Source organism: Meriones unguiculatus, chromosome 18 (assembly GCF_030254825.1).
Source record: "Meriones unguiculatus strain TT.TT164.6M chromosome 18, Bangor_MerUng_6.1, whole genome shotgun sequence".
Taxonomy (NCBI): domain Eukaryota; kingdom Metazoa; phylum Chordata; class Mammalia; order Rodentia; family Muridae; genus Meriones; species Meriones unguiculatus.
Genome location: NC_083365.1, coordinates 12,031,815 through 12,047,622, shown reverse-complemented (window position 1 = coordinate 12,047,622; position 15,808 = coordinate 12,031,815). Strand labels below are relative to the sequence as shown.

General features: G+C 53.2%; 1 protein-coding gene across 10 annotated transcripts in view; it reads left to right on the top strand.

The window, feature by feature from the left end:
* The first annotated feature begins 2,636 nt into the window (after positions 1 to 2,636).
* The window catches only part of Ebf4 (EBF family member 4), a 70,923-nt gene continuing 57,751 nt past the window's right edge, over positions 2,637 to 15,808 (top strand). For 2 of the 10 annotated variants that reach the window (XM_060372090.1, XM_021645105.2), the window contains exons 1-5: positions 2,642 to 3,230; positions 3,680 to 3,801; positions 14,154 to 14,310; positions 14,561 to 14,624; positions 14,736 to 14,791. In XM_060372090.1, coding sequence (XP_060228073.1) covers positions 2,922 to 3,230; positions 3,680 to 3,801; positions 14,154 to 14,310; positions 14,561 to 14,624; positions 14,736 to 14,791 — 708 coding nt within the window. In that variant the 5' untranslated portion in view covers positions 2,642 to 2,921. The other 8 variants (XM_060372091.1, XM_021645108.1, XM_060372087.1 and 5 more) reach the window with 7 other exon arrangements.

Below are 15,808 nucleotides of genomic sequence, written 5' to 3'. Positions count from 1 at the left end.
GAAACGTCATTTCAAGAAACAGTGTTGTGGCTGGATCTGAAGAAGAGATACTCAACTCTGATCCCAATGACTGCTCTAACATCTGTTCAGGAGATAGCCCGAGTCACCCAGAACTTTTGCTTCCTGCTTTAGCAGCTCTAACCCAGAAACCCTTCATTGAGGCTTCAGGGTCTGCTAAGGTCCAAACAGCATCCTTGCTAGTTCCTATCCATTCCAGGGGGTGAGTTAGGATAGAGTGGAAACCATAAAAGTCAGGAGGTCCCCACTAATGACAGCTATTCCTCAATGCCACGTTCCTAGGCCAACCTGTTCCTCTATTTCCCCAGGTTATTCCTGAGCACTTGTTCCTCAAATCTATTTAGAGCCACAGTGCAACACCAAAAAGGCACAGGGACCCACTCCACTGTGCCCTGGATATAAAAGCAATGCCTAAGCTGGAGGGGACAGCATAGTAAAGAGACAGCCTGCAGTGTGGGAATGAGTTCAGTCAATGGACAGTTCTTTGTATCAGACAAGCAAAGAACTGACAGAGGAAGGGAAACTAGACTGTCTGGTGAGACATGGATCAGGCGGCAAAGGACCTAGAATGTCCCTAAACAGTCCCTAAACGGGAGGAGCCATGACAGACACTGGTCTTCTTAAGAAGGTTATATATCCTCCAAATGAAGCAGCACTTTGAAACCTGCAGCAGGAGGATGGAGGGTGTTTGAGTGGGCATCTGGGAGACAGATAAGGAAGTTGACAGCAGAACAGGAGTAGCATCTTCTTCAGGCAAGGGTGAAATCTAGTGTTGAAATGTGTTACTATCAGAGACATTCTCTGTGGGTGCCGGGGCAAAGGGAAGGCATGGAAGATCTGCAGGGGAAGCTGTAGGCGGAAGAGAAAGCTCTCAGAGACGACCTGCCCCAGCCCTTCCCCATCCCGTTCAAAGCCTGTGGGCAGCAGGAGAGGATGATGTGGGCCCGCTGGCTTGTGAAGGATGGGCGTGTGGGAACTAAATGGTGCCACTGTGGCCTAGGAGCCCAGCCACATGTGCTGGAAACTCTTCCCGGGGCAGGTGCTCATTTCCTGCCCCATGGTCCAACCCAGCTCTAATTTCCCCAGCTGATGGTCAACATAGAAGACAGGAGTCCAGGCTAGGATGTAGTCTTCCTAGCCTCACAGCCTCACAGGCTTCCGAGAACAACAGATTGGGGGGGGGGGGGGTGGCGGGGGGGGGCAGACAGAGCAGCCCAACATCCTCAGAGGGTAGGAGGAAAAACAGACAACACGTCTTGTCTGTGGAGTAGTTTTCTTAGATGGGTGGGAGGAGGAAAAGATGTGATGAGTAGATACTGAAGGAGGGCTGAGGACCAGAAGTCCCAAGAGACCTTGGAGTCAAAGCAGAAGCAACCGTTCCAGGAACGGGGAAGAGTCAGGCTGTGAGCCTCCAGGCGTAGCCAGCCCAAACTGGCACAGCAGCCTTAGTGGAGTACTCCTGTCAACTTCCGAAGAAACAGGAGCGGAAACAGGCTGCAGGATGTGGGGAGAAGGGGGAGGATTTTTAAGAATGGAAAGTCTTAGCCGGGCATAGTGGCCCGCATATGTGATGGCAGCATTCAAGCTCTCTGATGCAGGCTCTCACCTGCCAGGTCTGCCAGGGCCTTTGACTCTGCATTTCTAACGAGCTACCAATGTCAATGCTGCTGATCCGGCAGCCGTACTCTGAGTGACAATGTTTAGTAGCCAGCTAGAGGCCGGTCGGGAGAGACTTTATTTTGAGAAACCTGTTTTTGATAATTCCACCTGGGGTAAAAGCTGAGCCCTTGAAAAGTCTGCGTGAGACTGGCAGTATCCTTCCTCCTTCTTCACAGGTGACAGAGGTTGAAAAAGAAAAAATGGGCAAAGAGAGGAAGGGAGAGTTAAGATCAGGAGGTCAGGAGAAGAGGCAGAGGGACTCTGGTGTCCCTAGATCCTTCCTCTGCGTCAGGTAGGCAGGATATTAAGGGCTGACTTTGAGCGTGCCCCCTCCCACCCCCCAGGAAGATGGAGCTCTGAGAGTTCAAGCAGCAGCAAGGACAAGGCCATCCCTCTATTCCTCCCTTGCTGTTCTGCAGGAAATTGCTGGAGTCAACCCAAGGTTTGTTGATACCCTGTAGGATACACAAAAAATGGCTCTGCCCCAAGGTCAAAGGCCAGATGATTTCTGTGCAGAAATAAAGGATGAGCGGACTCATAAAGAAGTCTGTGGAAACGGAGGTGAGCTGGACTCTTAACTCTAAGCCTCAGTCCTGTGGGTCCAACTTGCCATCAGAAGTCTCAAAGGCTCAGGTGGGAACGTAAACTTAAGTTTAGGTAATCCAGGAACAAGGATGCAGGACTGACGTGGCTCAGCTTGCCTGGGGCGGCATCCAGGGAGAGACCCTTCAGCACGAAGCCGCAGAGGTTAAGCCGAGGTCAGGTGGTTCCAAGTGAGCAGCGACTCCCAGAATCGAGCTTCGGCTGAGGCGAGGGCGGCGCATACTTGGGAGAAGGAGATGGGACCACAAAGATGCTGGGGCTTCGTCTGGCGGCGACGGCTCGGTGTGACGAGCTGCACGGCTTAGGCCGGGCTCCCTAGCCGCGCAGCCCCCCGCCCGCCCTGTTCCTCGCCTCCCCCGGCCCAGGCCAGCTTCCCGGCCCCATCCGGCGGCGCCTCGCAAGCCTTGGCCCCCAGCCCCGCCACCGACTCGCCAGGGTCCGCCCCGCCGCCGCGGCCCCAAGCCCGGCCGCTCCTCCCCCGATGATGTCACGTCCCTGGCCGCCCCTCGGCCGGCCTCGCGCCCCGCCCCCGCCTCCCCTGGCCCCGAGTCCCCTGGGCCCACCCGCCTGCGACAGCCCTCCTCCTGCCCTTGCTCCCTCCCTCCGGCTCCCGCTCCCCAGGGAGCGGCGGCGGCGGCGGGATGGCCAGGGCCCGCGGCCAGGCCCCGGGGAGCGGCGGGCGGCGGCGGCCGCGGCGGGGAGGAGCGGGGACCGGGCCCCGGGGGGACTCGGCCGGTCTGCTGCTGCTCCTGCTGCAGGTGCTGCCGCCCGGGGCAGCGGCAGGCCCGGGGCGCCGGGGCCCTCGGGGGCCTGGCGGCGGCTGCGTCTGCTGGCCGGGCGCCGGCCCTGCTTTCCCGCGGGACGCGCGGCTGCTGCTGTTACTGCCGCCCCGGCCACCCCCGTCGCCGCCTCCGCCGAGCTCCGCGGCCGCAGCCTCCCCCTCTCGGATGGTAATCAGCGCCCCGCGCGGGCGCCGCGGGCGGGCGGGGGTAGAGATCGAGGGGGGAAGGGCGGGCACCTCGCGGGGCGCTCGCCCCCCCGCCCCCCCAGGACCGCGGCGCTGGGCAGCCGCCAGAGCGCGCCTCTGGGGCGCCTCCGTGCGGAGCGGGTGCCGGCTCCGCTCGCAGTCTGCTCACCGGCGCTCAGGCCGCGGGGGAATCCCTCCGTCTCCCCGCCCCGCGCCCCGGGAGGGGAGGGGACAGCGTCGGCGCCCGGGGACCCGCTCTCTCTGAGAGGCTGGCGCGCACTGAGGCGCCGGGACTCCTTGCAGCGCTGCGCTCCTGGAGGCTCCTGGTGCCGTCGGGTCGGGCTGAGCTGCGACGCCCACAGCCTCGGCGGGGCAGGATCCCTGGCAGTGGGGGGCGCCCACGAACTGCGGGTCCGTATGTTCCCCGCACAGGACGCTCTGCCCCGCGGTGGGCTCCACCTGAAAGAGGAGCCGCTGCTGCCCTCCAGCCTGGGCTCGGTGCGCTCCTGGATGCAGAGCGCGGGCATCCTGGACTCCAGCACGGCGGCGCAGAGGTAAGCGCTCCACTCGACCTAGCACTCCGGTTGGACCGCTTCGTTCCGCTTTCATCCTGCATGCCTACCCACTGGAGCGAGGGGTGGAGACAGTCCTAACTCTTGACTGTCCCGACGAAGTCTCCTGTTCATCCTGTGTGAGTTTGACTTCCTCCTGAGGATGTGGGGCGGGGTTGCTCGCTAGGGTCCAGAGTTCTGGACGTGGTGTCGCCTCCTCTCGCACACCTTGAGCCACGACCCACGGTCACTAGAGATGTCCAGCTCCTTCTTCCTGTGCAGTCTCAATAGTTCTGCGCTTGTCCAGTTCCGCGGTTACCCAACAAGCAAAGCGAGAAACTCTGTGGTGCACAGGGCCGGGGTTATGGGAGGGCAGTTAGCCATGCTGAACCGATTGGGGTTGAGAATAGGGCTGGGCTCTTCTCTCGGGTGGTTTCAGGTAGATCCTGAAGGAAACCGGAGGCTCTTGGGAATCAACAGGATCCACCCTGGTTACTTTTCGGGGGAAGGCTCCAGGATTTGGATGGGGACTTTGAAGCCCTGGTTACCCGGTCGCTGCAGCAGCTGGAACACGGTCTCTGAAATATTCCCTCTAATTATACAGCATGGGCTGGAGGTTATACAACCGAGCAAGCGCTCCTAGTGCCCAGCACTCGGTAGGGACTGTCCCCGCAGGACAGGGCGAGCCCTGGGTCTCCCGGAAGTTTAAATAGCTGTTGCCCAGCATATGAAGGACGGCGGCTAGGGTTTGTCAAAGCAGAGCAAGCCTGGCACACTACTCCCACTCACATATCCAAACTTGTGCAAATGTGACTTGTAGTGTGCCCTGACCTCACCCAGTGGTAGACGCAATATTTTTGCACACCTGATTTCACAGCCTTCAGAGAGTGTGCTGGGCTTTCTGTCGAGTGGTCTCTCCAGGACAGGAAAGGGTATGGCAGATGAGCCAAGTCCCGTCAGTTCTCAGAGGGATCTAACTAGAGACTAGAGACACACAATCACAGTTTTACACCACCGCTCTCAGTGTGATGGTGTATTTCCCTCCCGTTTTCCCCTTTAAGGTTTGACTTGTGCTGTGCTTGGAATTGCGTGTGCCTCCTTTTCTGCTGTTGGTTTTGGCGTTTGCTTTAAGTTGGAGCAGTTGTGCGACGTTAGAGTTGGGTGTATTAGAGCGGAAGTTGCCGTTTCTTTCGGACTTTGCTGTCTACTGCTCATGGCCAGCAGGTTTGATGAGAGGGAGGCGGGAGTGACAGAGATGATACCCTGCAGGTGGGTGAAGGGGCAAGAAATCTGGGCGTGCAACCTCCAACATCATCCCTCCTAGTCACCAATGGTGTTATCTACACAGAGAAAGGAGGTTCTTGAGTGGTGTCTACTCTGTGTCCCCAAGACCACATTACTGAAGCCCAAAGGCTTCTTTAGGCCTGGCCTTGCTTGCCCCAAGTCTGGAAAGCTCCATTCTAGGACATAGATTGAGAGTTTTCAAACATGTGGGCGACTCTCTTCCCGCTTCCAGTGGGGAAGCTAACCCTTGGCTCTCATTTCTGACTACACTGCCTGTCATTTCTTCTATGTGTCTTCCCCCTCAGTTCTCTGCTCAGGTCTTCCTGTCCCAAAATGTAACAATAAACATACATCTCCCATCCTCTCCTCCATCGTTGCTCCCTGCCTGGCTTCATTCTCCTGCAAGGCTGCTTGCTGTGGGTGATTTGTGCCTTCCTCATCGTCACGTCACAGCCACTTGGTTTTCAGAGCTTATAGGTGCTTAGTCTCAATCCCAATGTCCCCAGATGCCACTTCTAACAATTACACTCCTTTGCCCTAGACCCCGTTCCTCCCAGGCTTGAAGGATAACATAAACTGGTCCTGTACTCTGACTCTCCATTTGAAGGCTGTCACTGGCATGTCCCCACTTCCCAGAGAGCTGGCATTCAAGGCTCATCACAATCTGACCCCAGCTTTCTGTCCCAGCTTCTGTATGATAATGGCCTATGATGCTGGAGAGTCAACAAGATTGCCAGACCTTCTTTCTCTTAAAACAATCCTCAAGCCCTTAGCACCATACACCCACAGAATAGAGCCCCACCAAGCCTTGAGGAACCTGACTCCTTCCTCTTCAGCACCTTCTCTGTTTATGTTCTTCCTCCCTGCCCAAGGGAACAGTTCTTAATGTTACCTAAAGATGCTTACCACAGGTCAGGCTCTGCTGTCCTCTGCCTGTCCCTGCTTTTCTGGCTGTGCCAGCTGAGGTTTTCCTATAGGGCAAAAATGGCAGCCCTTTCATTCTTCCTTCTGTAGCACCCACAAGCTTAAGTAGTCCACCTAGATGGCTCCAAAAGCCTTCCCTAGCAGGCACCTCTCTTCACTTCAGTATGTTCCAACCACTGCCCTACAGCCCTCAGCCACCCCTCTCCAATTTTAAAACTTAGACTTTACAAAAATGCCAAAGTTTTGAACAAAGTAGATGAGGAGGAAAGAGGCCCAGAATGCTTGCCAAGATCAGTGAGGGAGCCTCTGCGAACAGGCAGGAGAATTCTGAGCCTAGGAGTAGGGAGAGAAGAGGAACTAAGTACCCATCTCACAGGAAGGGAAGGGAAGACTGGCAATGAAGGTTACCGCTCCCTGCCAGGGTCTCCCTAACAGGAATATCTGCTCAAAGACTTCTGGCTAATGCTGTGACTTCCTGCTCTGAACCAATAGGAATTTATCTCTGAGACCTATTCCCCATCCTTCTGTCAGACAAGTCTTCCTGCTTGTGGGCTTAGCCCAGGAAGAGCACTTTTCTCCTGGTGTGTTTCCTAGGTGGGGGAGGTCGGAGAGGCCCGGCTAGCTCTCCCCCTGCTGTGGTCCTGGGAGACCCAGGGCTGACTGTTCTACCAGCCAGTCACTCTGCAGGAGCAAGGCCTTAGAGAAGGAATGCAGCTTGGGATGTCTTTCCTGTAAGCAGCTGCAGGCTAGCCTCCCTGCTAGGAAATGCTTTTGTTTGCTTTAATAATTAATAGCTGCTCCTCATCCTGGAACCTGGCTGGCAGGCAGGCCTGGGGGTGGATGGTGAGAGGGTAGGCAGAAGAGAAATGGGGTGAGTAGCTAGTAGGTGGAACCGAAAGCCATGGGGGGAGCGGTAGAGCACGCTTGTAAGAGTTTTCTTCCCCTGTGTGTTATTGCTCTTATTTTCTTTGATATGCATCGTGGCTAGGTTCTGAGCATATCAGGGCCCAGGCAGGGCTAGGCCAGAGAGCTTGGCTGGAGGCAGGCAGAGCATGACGATTACTCTCAGTCCTGGGCCACAGAGGAGAGCTTGGGCACCAATGGGATGCTTAAAGGAATGGAGGGCATGGAAGAAATGAAGGCGCAACTTCTGCACCCTGGGCCGGACAGGGAGGAGAATGGCTGGGTTGCGCAGAAGAACTTGCTGCAAAACTGAGGGTGGCGATGGAGATGTGGGAGGCATGTGTTTTTGTTTCTCTCACCTTCTGGTGGAAGTGAAGGGTGGTCAGCAGAGCCTGCATCCAACGCGGATGACTTCAGTCCCATTAACTCAACATCTCAGCCTTGAAGATGGATCAGGCTCAAGCCCAAGTGCTGCTGCTGAGAACTTTGGGCTACCAGGTGGGCCAGACTTAAGGTTTGGCGGGAAAACGGAAGGCTGAAGCCCCCAGGGTGGCTGGTCTTCCAGGGGGATGCAGATCGTTATTGTTAGATTGCTATTTATAGTGAGTATGTGATTGAGCATGAGCATTTCTGAGTAGAGAGCAGAGACTGCGGAGGGAGGGAGCTTTGTCTACCAGAGAATTCTGGATGCCAGGAGCAGAGCTGTGGGGCATCGTGCTCAGCCTTACAAGGGAACATCCCCAGGGACCTGCTGGGTGGGCTCAGTGTCAGCTAGCATCCCTGTGTGCTCTGGGGTGCAGCTCACCTTAGTGGCTTGGGCTATGAGGGTCAAGTGGTCCTTCTTCATTTAACTTCAAGGTCCCAAACAGCACTCATGAAGCCTAGGCATACCACGCTTGCTACAAGGCAGCGCTCTTCTGTCCACAAAGTAGCTCTTCAAACCAAGGTGTTTTGTTGTTGTTTGTTTTGTGTTTTGGTGGCACAGAAAGTCTCCTTAAATTTTGGGCCTGTTTAAGAGCAGAAGATGGGATGTGGTGGAAACACTGCCGTAAAGGCTCCCAAGTCAGGGTTCTCTAGAATAGAAACAAGTTCTCTAGCACCTCACCACCCACCAGAGCTGAGAGGAAAGTGTTTCGACATTGTGTTTGAAACAACCTTTCTAAGAAAGTGAGAAAATGTGTTGTTTGTTTTGGATTCTTGCAAAAATGGTTAATATGACCTTTTGCTGTTGTTGTTTGGTTTTTTGGTTTTTGTTTTTTGGGTGTTTTTTTTTTTTTTTTTTTTTTTTTTTTGTCACTCAGGGACATTTATCTGAAAAAGGGTACATGCTCTGTTTCCTATGATGCTAAGTGAATGAAATATCACTGGACTGTCGGCTCCAGCAGTACACAGGCTGAGTAGGCAGGCCATTGCTCACCTGAATTCATCATAAACTCAAAATCTGCAGACTTGCCCTTGGGCCTCAGGGGCTAAAATTCTGCTGGCTTCCTTCATACCCCATACTTCTGGCAGTTGGGACTCATGCCTACCTTCTTTCTTTTTATTTTATGTATGTTGGTGTTCTGCTTGCATGTATGTCTGTATGAGGGTGTCAGATCGCCTGGAACTGGAATTACAAACAATTCTGAGCTGCCATGTGGGTGCTGGGAATTGACCCCCAGTTCTATGGAAGAACAGCCACTGCTCTTAACCGCAGAGCCATCTCTCCAGCCCATGCTTACCTTCTTAACACCCTTGGTTGGTAAAGGGTCTACCCGAGCCAGCATCTGCTTCCTAATGTTTGAAGACTTGCTTAGGAGGCCAGAGCTTGTTCTGTCTTCACATGGCAGCCAGGAGTACAGGGGGTCAGGGAAAATGGTGGGAGTGGGAAAGATGGCTCAGTAGTTAAGATAGATCCATAGTCTGGATACCGGCCCCCACCTCAGGAGGCTCTCAAATGCCTGTAATTCCAGCTCCACACCCTCTTCTGGCCTCTTTGGGCACACCCTGCACGTATGCACATGCAAATACACATAAATAAAATAAACTTGAAGGACAGGGTGTTGGCTTGAAAGGTGGCAATGCCTAGCTACAGTTGCTGGATAGACACTGAGTCCCTGACCCAGGACTCAGGTGGGCGAAGTCTGAGGTGCTTGTTCTGTGTTTTCATAGTTCCCCACGGGCAAGCTGTGGCTGCCTACAGTGGTAGCTTGATGGGCGGCCTTCTTGCCTTTGTCTCGCTTTACTCCTCGGTTCCTGGAATCAGTCCAATAAGCTGTTGATATTTGGGGTTTTACCCCGGGGACTTCTCTGCTTCTAGGAGAACGTAAATAAAATACTTGCCTCCCTCTCCAGGATTCAGGGGCTCTACCCATCTATTCTATCCCTCCATTTTTCTTTTAGATAGAGAGTAGACATCTCCAGCTTTCTTCCCACCCTCCAGCGTTATCTTGGACAACTCCACTTTGGAGAGCACACAACCAGCGATGATGGCCTTCCTCTGTATCTCTCTGTCTGGGCAGAGAGCACCCAGGGCCACCTATAGCTCTCATGTCTGTGCCCAGGATGGGACCATGGGGATTGCCCCGGCACTGGGTACTTTGTGAATTGTTCCAGCATGTCTCTGTTTCTTTTCATTCTTTATCTGTGGTTTGTTTTCTCATTACAAGAGCAGCAGCTTCTCCCAAGAGGAAAAAAGAAAAAAAAAGTTTTCCCCCTCCTTCTCCCCAGGTTTCTCCCTTTGCAACTTGCAGTTCTGCCTAACAGGTGTTGATCACCTACTGCCGTTACAGGCACAGGAACAATGAGGACAGCCAGGGAAGGAAGACACAGTCCAGCCTGCTTCTGTTTTCTTTTGCTTTCTGCTCTTCTGTACAACACAGTCCTTGTAGTGTTCTGTGTCGTGCACATAGAAAACACTAGACTCTTCAGCAAAATCTTTTCCCATTTTAGCTCGGTCTTCTCACTTAACTGTCTAAGGCATGACTGAGGTAGACTGGGGACTTCCCAGGCAAGGATCAGAGAATGGACCTAGCAGAGGACTTCCATTCTGTTGGCCGACCTTGGTATGAAGGGGACTAAGACTGCCATTAATATTGTTCTGTGGTGGCCCACAATAGTGGAGATGGTTGATACTGCTCCATGGAAGCCTGTAAGCCTGAGCAGGGGTGGAGGTTTGGGTGCTACTGTAGGCTGTCTTAGGAGGAAGAGAGCCCGGCTAAGTGAGGTCATGCCATGGGGCATGTGAGATGGCTCTGTTTCCTTATGCCTCACCCGTACTGCGCCCCCACCATATCCCCTAGGGGAACCTACTTTCTTCCGCCCCCACTCCCCATCCCACCCCACCCCCGCCCCAATCTTTGTGTTCTTTCTCTCTCCCAAGTAATCCTCTCCACAGGGAAGGCAGGCCTGGCTTAGAGAGTTTGGCCTAGGGTTTGGGGAAAACTTCCAGGGCTGGTTCTCCAGCAGAACAGTAGGAGCAGGGGATAGACAGGACTCTGGGCTGACTGACATTTGCCAAGAGGACTTTAGTGGTAAAGGAAGCTCAGGCCCCTATCAGTTCCCTCTACCCCAGTTTTAGAAGCCCAGAGCCAAGCACAGAAAATTTCTTTTGCATAGAAAAAGCCTGGGGATTCTGTACTTTGTCAACATCCACTTCTTCTCTGCCGAGGCCTTTTCGTCTACTTTTTTCCTACTGTCCGAGAGCCTATCCAGATGCAGAAAGAATGAAGAAGAGCAGTGAGGGGTTGCTCTACAAGGCCACCCCCTTCTATCATCTCTCCACTTGGTGGTTCTTGAAACCATCCCTAGCAGAGTTCAAGCTAAGCTGGCCCTGGAAGGAGGAGGATGGAGCTCAGAGTTGATGTTTCATTAGCATATTCATCCATAGTAATCAGAGACCTGCTGTGATCAAAAGCTCTCTTCAGGATTCCCTGCCTCTCTGGCAGGTTGAGAAGCTGACAGAAGGTGGTCAAGTCCCCACTCGAGAGGACTGCCAGGAGGGAGTGGGGAAGAGTAGAGAGAGGACAGTACCCCTAGAGAAGGGGTTTCTGGTAGAAAAGAGTGTTGGGCACCTTGTCATCACATCTACCTCCAGCATCACCCGTTCCCATGGCCACTGGGGCTCCCCAAGAAGGCATCCATGAAAAAGAACAGTTTGTTTCATTATTTGCTGTATTCCATATAAGTAAAAACAAATCACCTCACTCTCTGACAGCCTAGATACGATGGCCTAGTGTGAAGCCAAAGAAAACAGTAAGTTGATTTTGTTTCGTTTTTTTAAATTTAACTTGTATCTATCTATCTATCTATCTATCTATCTATCTATCTATCTATCTATCTATCTATCTATCTATCTATCGAGGTGGGGGTGCTTCCATGTGCCCACTGCACTTACAGAGGTCAGAAGAGGACACACGGAGGGAGCTGGCCCTCTCTTCCCACACAGGGTTAGGACTGAACTCCGGTGTCACACTTGGCAGCAAGAGCCTTTTACCCACTGAGCTCTCTCACTGGCTCCTGATTTTAAGTTATGTGGAAGGAAATATTAAATAGCAATGAATTTGGAAGTCATTGTCACTGTAGCATGCCTGATGGGCATCTGGGATGCTGGTGCGTGTGCATTCGTGTGTTCATGTATGGGTGCATATGTGTGGAGCACAGAAGGGAGTCAGTGTACGGCCTCATGTCACTCCTCACAGACCTTTCACCTTCTATTTGAGACAGGGTCTCCCATTGGCCTAGGACTTTACCAAGTGGTCAGCAAGCCCCAGGGACCCCCTTGTCTCCGTTTCCCATCATACAACTCCATGTCCAGCTTTTTATGTTGGTTCTGGGGGTCCAAACTCAAGTCCTCATGCTTGTGAAGCACACGCTTTCCCAACTGAGACATCTCCCAGTCCCGGGCATTGGTTTCTAGTGGACTCCGGCTTCCCCTGTGTAATGAGCCAGGAAAAAGAACAAGGCAGAAGCCACAGTGCTTTCATGACCTAACCCGGAGAAGTCATGTGCTATCATTTTTGTTATAGTCTGTTCACGCAGACCAGCAAAAACACATTATGAGTGGAACCTGCTTAAGCACATTGGGAACCATCATCTTGGACATATGGAAAATACTAGCCTGAGCCAACAGAACCGGAGTTCATTTCTGCGGGATGTTGGACTCCCGTGTGTGCTGCGAATCACATTTCCCAGCGGTGGAGCCACGGCCCTCTTTTCTAGGGAGGAGACTGGGACACCTGTAAGGAAGGTGCTCTGGCATACCTGGCCTAGAGAAGAAAGTCTAAACTTCTTAGTGTTCACATTCCCACACAGTCTGGCAGGAACCTCCAATGCAAACTTTCCTCCCCTTTACACCCGCCTGAGTATGTGTATGTGGGGTGTATGTGTGGGGGCATGCGTCATTGCATGCGTGGGAGCGTACATGCATATTGAGCATGTGAAAGTCCATGACTGATGCTTCCCTTGGATTCTCCCTTGATCATTCAGCTTACTCATTGAGACAGGGTCTCTCAATCAAACCCAGAGCTCATCCATATGTCTAGGCTAGCTAGCATTCTTGTTATGGGAACCCCTGCCCCTGCCCTTTTAGCACTGCCGTACCCCCAGCATTTCTGTGGGTTCTGGGGCTGTGAAGTCCTCACGTTTACATGACAAGCTTAAGCACGGAGCCATCTCCCCAGCCCATGCCCTTATTCCCATTCTCTTTCTCTCTTTTTATTTTCTCCTTCTGTCTCTCCTTCTCTCCTTCTCTCCTTCTCTATTTATTTTGAGACAGAGTCCCCTGTATCTCTTGCTTACCTCCAACTCACTGTGTAGCCAAGAATGAACTTCCAATCTTCCTGTCTCCACCTCGAGAATCCTGGGATTACAGGTGTGCACCACCAATTCTGGTATTATGTGGTATTGAACCCGGCGCTTCCTTCATGGAGGCAGGCACTTTTCCAACTGAGCTACATCCCTCAGCCAGTGATTCACTAATCTGATCCATGTACACTTGCCCTTAGAGACATTCTTTGAGCTGTTTGATCTGCTCTCTTTCCTCTTCAGTTTTTTGATTTTATACTTATTCCCTGAGGGTTGGGGGAAGGCCACAGTCTCTGTAAATCTTCCCCCCTCTCCCACACACACAAAAAAATTATTATTCTTTGCTGTTTTGTTTTGTTTTTGGCCAGGTGTGGTGGCTCATATCCTAATCCTAGCACTTGGGAGGCTGAGGCAGGAAGATCTCAGCAAGTTTGAGGCCAGCCTGAACTACATAGTGAGTTCCAGGCCAGCCCAGACTACCGAGTGAGAGACCGTATCTCAAAAAACAACAACAATAAAGCAAGACAAAACCAAAACACCAAACAAACAAACAAAAACACCAACCCAAAACAGTGGTTTCCTCCTTTGCTTCTTTTTTACATGGTTACATATTTGGGGCGAAGGTGGGGGTTACCCATACACTGACCCTTGTTCCACTCTCTGCCTACAAATTCCCTCCTCTTCCAGGCATTTAATTCCAGTACCGCATGCTGCGTGTGACAGAGTTTAGTGCTGGAGTTCGGGGACAGTCTGGTAAATGAGGCCTTGTTTTTTTTCCTTTCTCCTTGCTTCTGAGCAAGGTTTCTGATGAGTCAGGAGCAAGCCTTTGGTTAAGGCCAAACTAGGAGATCCTCCTGCCCAGAAGCCATGCAGCCCTGAGGCTGGAATCATGCCCTTTGTACCCAGAGAGGGTATTCCCCATCTATACCCACATCCCAGGGTTCAGGATGGGCAGACTCATACCCTGGAACAGCTCAGCATCGCTGATGGTCTGATGGACGTCATGTTGTTGCCAGGCCCTATTTGTAAGCTGGGGTTCAGTCGGAAATTCACTCCAGAACCTCCCAGGTACCCCTTCATGCCCTGATACACCTTCCTAAGTGCCTCTGGAAAGTATAGTGAGTTGATTTACAGTTTATAGACTTCATTTTAGAGATAACCCTTTCTAAATATGGCCAAAGCCTGCAGCGGGGGAGAGCCTGTCAGGATGCCTTCCTGCGGCACCTGTGGCGTTCCTTTTTCTTGAAGAAGCAAGCTGGGGTGACCTCGGTGCTGGAGACCTCTTTATGGACTGATGTGGTACTGCCTGGAATGGAAGGGCACATCTAGTCTGACCTCTTGCCCAAGCTCTTGGCATGTCAAAGCCTAGACCTGGCCAGCCACCTACCTGGCCAGAACCACTGGGGTCTTTCTCCTTGGAGGGCCCTTCCAGAGGTTTTCCAGTTCCTTTCCTCCCACAGTGGCGTGGGCCTGGCAAGAGCACATTTTGAAAAGCAGCCCCCCTCCAACCTCAGGAAGTCCAACTTCTTCCACTTCGTGCTGGCCATGTACGACCGGCAGGGGCAGCCCGTGGAGGTGGAGCGCACAGCCTTCATCGACTTCGTGGAAAAGGATCGAGTGAGAGGCTCATGGGCTAGCCTGGGACTAGCACTGGGAGTGATGGGAGGGCTGCAGGGAGCCTGCCACATACACACGCACACTGGGGAAGATGAGTGGATAGATGCTAAATGATTGGGAAAGGATGGGCGAGTGGCTGGAAGGCAAAGAAGGATCGTGGGTTAGGATGGAGGGTACGGGTGAAGGGAGCATGGGTGAAGGAGGTGGAAGGCCCTGAGCACTTGAGCATCCTTCTGTCTTGCCCTTGCAGGAGCCTGGGACAGAAAAGACAAACAATGGGATCCATTACCGCCTCCGGCTGGTGTATAACAATGGTAAGCAAAGTCTGGACAGCTCGGTACCCTGGGACACACAGTGCCTCACTGGAGGCCGTGGGCATCCTCGTGCTCCCCTGACAGCCAGCTCTTTCTGCCTTCCCACCCTAGGGCTTCGAACAGAGCAAGATCTCTATGTGCGTCTCATTGACTCCATGTCAAAGCAGGTGAGCCAGCCTGGGGGCTGTTCCGGCCCATCTTAGTCATATTCCTCAGCACCCCAGTCTTTGACAGGAAATTGGGGGCATGAATTTATCGCTGATGAGGGAGAGCTTCCTCAGGAGGAGAGGAAAGGGAGTGAGACAGGAAGCTAGCTGGCAAGCTGGCGGTCTCAGGTAGAGTCCAGCCTCAGCCCCATACACGGGGATTGCTGGGAGAGAAATGTCACCAGAGTTGGTGTCCTTAAAGCAAGGAGGCAGTATTCTGTGTCCTCTAGCTGTCAGCCATTGGCTGGGGACCATGCCTGAGGCAAGAGTGCACACTGAGAGCAATTTGCAAGAGAACGCCCTCTAGTGTCATCACTAACTGCAAAGGGGGAGGAGGGGGAATACACTGGGTCAGAAAAGAGACCTGTGTGCAGTCCCGGAGCTGGGATGCTCAGCACCTTGCTGATACGATGATCCTGGGAAGGAAGCTTGAGGCTGACAAAAGTAGTTCAGGGAAACAATCCCCATGCACTCTGAGAGGTAGCCCAGCTCTCAGGGCTTTCAGAAACATGCTGGTAGAAGGGGCTTGAATTGCAAATGGGCCAGATTGGCTGGTCCGGAATGAAGCATGGCAGTTGGCACGCTCTTGTATGGACAAGTGCCTCTAGCAGCCTCACCTAGTCTCAGTCCCAAGGCAAAGCAGAATGGCTTCTGTCCAGAGAGCTCTCCGTCACTGTGACCGGGGAGGCACACCAAGCAACAGCAATGGGACTGGGTGGCGGATGAGTGTGGAAGCCTAGGGAGAAAAGGACCTGCAAACAGAGGAAGGCTGGAAGGCCAGGGGCTAATACCTAATACACTAGGAAGCCGGATTTACAGTTTGGGAAGCCTGCTTCTTGTTCAGGACCGGGAGCGCTGAAAGACCGGGAAAGGGGGATCAACAATCCAAGGGCAATGCACCCGTCTGAACTGGGGTGGGGCAGCATCCATGAGCAGAAGCCTCCATAAGCATGGAAGAGGTTAGCCGTGGGTAGGGGG